The sequence below is a fragment of the Calidris pugnax genome, unplaced genomic scaffold, assembly GCF_001431845.1.
Source record: "Calidris pugnax isolate Ruff unplaced genomic scaffold, ASM143184v1 scaffold103, whole genome shotgun sequence".
Classification (NCBI taxonomy): Eukaryota; Metazoa; Chordata; class Aves; order Charadriiformes; family Scolopacidae; genus Calidris; species Calidris pugnax.
In genome coordinates, this window is record NW_015090990.1 from 14,970,823 (window position 1) to 14,976,425 (window position 5,603).

The 5,603-nt window shown below is 47.0% G+C and overlaps 1 protein-coding gene across 2 annotated transcripts; it reads right to left on the minus strand.

The window, feature by feature from the left end:
• Positions 1 to 2,168: 2,168 nt before the first annotated feature.
• METTL21A (methyltransferase like 21A) lies at positions 2,169 to 5,566 on the minus strand. 2 transcript variants are annotated; one of them, XM_014954096.1, is made up of 3 exons: positions 5,346 to 5,566; positions 4,016 to 4,127; positions 2,169 to 2,986 (listed from the first exon to the last, which is right to left on the minus strand). In XM_014954096.1, the coding sequence occupies exons 1-3, from the start codon at positions 5,490 to 5,492 to the stop codon at positions 2,589 to 2,591; spliced, it is 657 nt and encodes a 218-aa protein (XP_014809582.1). In that variant the 5' UTR covers positions 5,493 to 5,566; the 3' UTR covers positions 2,169 to 2,588. The 2 variants fall into 2 exon arrangements, with proteins under 2 accessions (XP_014809582.1, XP_014809584.1); XM_014954098.1 differs by having other exon boundaries at positions 2,169 to 3,044.
• Between the last annotated feature and the right edge of the window lie 37 nt (positions 5,567 to 5,603).

The following is a 5,603-nucleotide window of genomic DNA, read 5'->3' on the forward strand; positions in this document are numbered from 1 at the left end:
AGCACCCACACCCCAGTAGCAGTCAGAGGAGAAGGTGTCCCCTTGAGGGGGTGCCACTTGCTGTGCTGTGGAGGGGCCACCAGGAGCTCAGCTCTGCAGGTCAGGGGCAAGGCACTCACCTGAGCTGCCAGGGTCATCTCACACTTTTCTCCATAAGTATTTACTTATGGGCAGGAGAATTGCTTCAGCCTTCAGACATCTCCTCGGGTTTGCACACAGCTGAGATGCAACAGCAATACAGCAAAAGAGGCCAAGCCTGGTCTCTTCCAGCATGCGCCCGCTCTTGCGGGAAGGCTACGGGCAGACACCGGGAGCTGCTAAACAATGAGAAAGAGATGATGCAACTAAACTGATTTATTTTAAAAGTACAAAACTTTTCCTATCATCAAAGCAAGGCCTGTAGCAAAGCCCCCTTCTTACAAGTGTGTAGGTTGCTTCCCTAGGCTGTATTCTGTACTACACTGGGCTTTAATTCTGTGCCATTTAAGTGGGCTTTTCAAGCATGTTCCTACTATGGCAACAACGCAAGCTGCTAAGGCTCTCAGCATTGCAAGGGCTGAGCAGAGCCAGGCAGCAGCCCTTCCCCACGCTCTCAGAAGCCCAAGCACCAGCACGCTGCTCTCTGCCAGCTCCAGCCCAGGGGGAGCCTGACATACAGTGACCACTGACAAGCTCAGAGGACAAGGAGCTTGTGAGGAGGAAAAGGAAGAGGAGTGGTGAGAACTTGACAGCCACACTCTGAAAACTGGAGTGGGGACAGCTCATAATCTTTTTCAAGCATTGCTCACGCAGTTAATAGGACAGAAAAAGCCATGTCCGGCACATTACAGTTCTTACTATGTTCTGGTTTTAGTTAAAGGTGCTGTCTTCCCTCAACTCTGTAGTTTCAGACTGCAGATTCCCACCCAGCTGCGTAAGTACTGTTTTAGTGACACCATGTGGCTTCTGAGGATACTGTTGAAGCAAGTGTTTTAGAGCAGCAACTTTCAGGACAAGTCCAGAGCCAAGCAAGAAGCTTAGCTGAAAACAGGTGAGAGATGCATCAGGAATGAAGCACAAGACCTTCGGGCCTCATTCGTGGGAGCTGTAATGATAAATGTGTCATTTCCAGATTTCAGTCTGCACATTGCTTCTGGACCACGGACCCTCTGCATCCTTTCCAGTTAGGAAGTTTGATAGAAGCAGAAGTGATAAAGTGCTCCTAACATCCGTGTCCCGAAGCACCTGCTGATGTTTGCTGTTGCCAGTGTCAGATATGCATGCGCTTAAAGCCTAAGTCTGACGTGGGGCTTTGTAAATTAAATGTAAAGAAAAAAAAAAATGTAAATTAAATGTAAAGAAAAAAAAAAATGTTCCACATCCACCAAAGAAAAGTACTATAGCAATTCCTGCATTTAGAAGTGTAGCCGTCTTGTTTTTACCAGTTTCATTCTTCCAGCACTAAAAAGAGAAGGAAGTCTGCTGCCGGTGCAAGCTGGATCCCAGGCTGCAGCACTTTTCACATAGGATCTTGTGGGATAAACATTTTTACAAGCTGAAGGTATGAAGTCGGTTACTTAGAACAGCACCTAACTACCACTGTGCACAGAAAGCATGCCAAAATCTAGACACTGCCCCAAGGTCCCCAGTAATACAAGAACAAGCACTCCCCCAGCCTTACAGCAGCACCCTCTTCTTTTAAATAACAGCTTTCAGACGGGGTGAGCCACAAAGAAAGGCAGAAAGTAGAACATTATTTAGCAGTACTTTGAGAGCCGAGGAATGATTTGCTGAAGAACAGTTTGAGTGTACTTGTTTCACGTTCCCTGCTGGCACACGTGTATCTGCTGCAAGGAGCCTTGATCTGTGTGAGGGAAAGTTATCTTCTTAGGGACAACCCGCGAACCACGACGCTTTGGTACTGCAGGCACAGCCTCCAGGCTTGCAACTCAGGTGAAAACACCACTGATTTCTAGGTTGGCATAATCTGCAGTACTGATTCCCAACCCACCCCACGCACAGATCTCACTCTTTTTGTTTCCTATGCCTCTTCAATGCAGCAGTGACAGCAATAGAACTTTACAGCAGCTGCTTTTGTTGGTTTTACCCTTTAAGTGGCTTCTTTCACCACAACTTTTAATATGTAGAAGGCCTGAAGAGTTAAAAGTATTTAGAGCTGGAGTCTTAGCTTATATTTCATCTACTTTTACTTTACTAGAGTTAAGGAGCAATAAGGAGGGAAGGAACTCACTCTGATCTATTTCTGTTTCCCACAGAAATTCAGTGTGGCTTGATTTTAAACAACAGATCTTTTGATGACAGTTTTGATGCCTGGAGATTTCTGCAATTTAAATCAGTTTAAAAAATTACAGTTGATAAAAAGTCAGTGGAAAACCTCTGAGAAACTCTACTGAGAAATGCAGCAGAGGTTCAGTATGCAGAACGGAAGTACAATCCTTGCTGTATCAGACCAAGTGATCAGACAAGACCATCAGAACAAGAAGCCAGGGAAATAACACAACTGCAATTATATGCTTAGGAACAAGTGTATTGAGTAGAAACAAGGGGAGGATTGAACAGCATCAGTGGTTTACTAACAAAGCACACAGTCAAAAGTCATCCTTGCGACTACCCCTCTGTGCTTTGTAGATATGAACATCCTTACTGGAATCATAGTGGACCTCATATACAGAGAAACGGCCTCTCAGCATCTTCAAGAATTTGTGATCCCGTTCATACCGGATACGACAGGAGAGAAGAATCACAGTTTGCTCTGAGCACAGGTGCTCCAGGGTCTGAAGCAGTTCTGCAAAAGTTTCTTCCAGATAAACGATGTCTGCACCCAGGATGAAGTCAAATGCTCCTGGAGGGAAATTACCCAGGTCTTTTCCCCAAGTCAGTTCCTTCACCACAGCTCTCGGACGTAGTTCGGAAGGTAAGTTAGCCTGTACATTTGACTCCAGGAACTCCAGTGCTGCCGCCCTGTCTGTGATGGTAACATGAGCACCTGAGTGGAACAGGAGAGTATGTCTCAGGCAAATAATCAATGTCCATAAATACAGCATTTGGAATAAGTCAAGCAGGCTCCTTAGTTCCCGTTAAACATTAACAACTCCCCTGAGCTGCCTGATTAAAAACAAACAAACAAAAGAACAAAACAAGCAAAAGGTCCACTATCTACATGCATCCTACCCTTCAACAGTCACTTAAGAATACAAAGTGTACTCCATGTGAAGATTGTTAGGTAGGGAATAAAAAGTGTTTTCTAGAGCTTTTTCTTAGTTCATGAAAGTAAAGGAGTTACTTTCTGCCTTTCCATAGGTGACAACAGAGTAAGTTACAGGGATTGTTACAATTAACCTACTCCAATTCTGTACTTGTTCCGTGGGAGAGGCAGCTAGAGAGCCTTTCACAGATCAGACAAAAGTTACGCCTGTGTGACTTTGCATGTCATGACTGTATTTTGTCAAACTGCTTTGTTTTCATTATTTCAAGAGACACCTTCCACAGCCACAAGAGCTTTAAATTAGAAAGTTAACCTGGTACAGTTAGCACAAACTTAACACAGCACCCAGTCCCCGCTTCCGCCACAGACAGATCTCAGGCAAATCACTTCATTTCTCCAGACCTTGGTTTCCCTGTCTGCAAGATAGGCTAACAAGGTTTACACAAGCTCAGAGAGTGACTTCTGTCTGTAGCTTTATCTGTGCTGCATACAAGGACGAGTGGAAGAACAGCACTTGCTCCCTGGGGGAGAATAGCTGCAGAATTGACTGCAGCTGAGCTGAGCTGAGCACCATGGTAACAGGCGTCGGCCTTAACAGGGTCCCACCATAAAGTAAACTGCAGTGGCACCATTGCTGCAATAAATAACCCAGCAGGCTCTGAAGTCTAAGGGAAGGTGACTCAGGCAGGAAACATCACAGGCCATGCGTGTAGTTTGGTGCTAACTTCTATACCAGGCATGGAGATGTAAAAGTGCTAGTTTTACTACGGTTGTAAATTGCTTTAAACAAGCAAACAAAAAATCCCTTACCTAATAACGTGGCCACTATTCCCAGCAATCCGGTTCCAGCTCCCAACTCAATCACAGACCGATCCCTGAGATCAATGCCTCCTATCTCCAGATAAGCACACAGGACGACAGCCTAAGCCAAAAGAAAATGGTAATTAAGCACAGGGCTCATTTCAGTCATACTGAATACAGGATTTCTGATTTACACTGATATGGGAAGGGTCGGGCACTTCAGGTCTGCAGCAAGACTCAGTTCAGCCCTTCTCTGCCTCCTGTGTGCACATGCAGTCTTCCTATGAATTTTATGGAAGACTCTTGCAGGCAGAAGGAAAAAAGAACCACAGAGGCTACAACTTGGATGTGGTAACACTGGTTCATGAATCCCCAAACGTAAACAGGAGGCAGAAAGAGTTGCATTTGGAAAGGAAAAACTGGAGGCTACCAAACATTGGTGAATGAACACAGTATTGCGAAAGTCCAGGGTAAGGTTTCATAGTATCTAGCGTGGTATTTCAAAATATTTCTGCACAACACTGGCATGTCGTCAGGAAGGACATAGGGAAAGTAAAGTAAGAACACTTCAATCTGGTTGTATCTAATGTGTTATATTTTACAGAAGTCTTGATAAGGCACTCTTTCCATAGCAAGTTCTGTCAAAGCTGATGTCTGTGCACCCTGTGCGCAGATTCATGCGAGGAGTTTGCTAAAATTGCTATGCTTGTTCTTTAAAACTAGAGGTAAAAGTTCAATTTGTGTCTGGACAGAGACAACCGACCAGGAAGCCCTTGGATTCCTACAGCGATACTGTGACCCGCAGCCTTGGGCTTGGCACAAACCCCTCTGTTTTAGATGGTTCTTATCCCCAAGATAAAGTCTATCAGCGGTCCTCCTTGATGGATACAAGTGGCGGGATCCTTGCTGCAGTCTGAAGGGCGTTAAGCAAACATCACGGGCTGCTGTTAAGAAATGGGTGAGAGTTCTGAGGGTGATCTGGAATATTTCCTGTATTAGGCAGTTTAAGGTGGCCCGTTTCCCTTGCTGTCCTCCAGGATCTCTTAAGGGGGGGGGAAATATATAGGAAAAATGCCTTCCCTTAACAGTTTGCCCAGAGAAGCTGTAGATGCTCCATCCCTGGAGGTGTTCAAGACCAGGTTGCATGGAGCTTTGAGTAACCTGGTCTGGTGGGAGGGGTCCCTACCCAGGGCAGGCGGGTTAGAACTGGATGATCTTTAAGGTCCCTTCCAACCCGAGCCATTCTATGATTCTATGACAGTTCCGTGTTAATTAGCTCTCTGTGGTGATTCTGAAAGCCATGGAGTACAGAAACATCCCGTGTGGGGTGAACACCTACCGCATCCCAGACCACGGCCGCCACCCCCAGCCGCCGCCAGTCCTGCCGCAGGCGGATGGTGCTGCCGGCGAAGCGGTAGGTGGCCCAGGGGCTGTGCAGCTGCCGCGCTCCCCAGCCGCCCCCTTCCTCGTAGGGCACCAAGGCCATCCCGCCGGCGGCCCGCCGCCTCCCGATCCGCTGCCGCCGCCCCGGCCCGGCTCTCCGCCGCCTCCTCCTCGCTGTCCCCCTCGGCCCGCCCTGCCCGCCGCCGGGAACGGG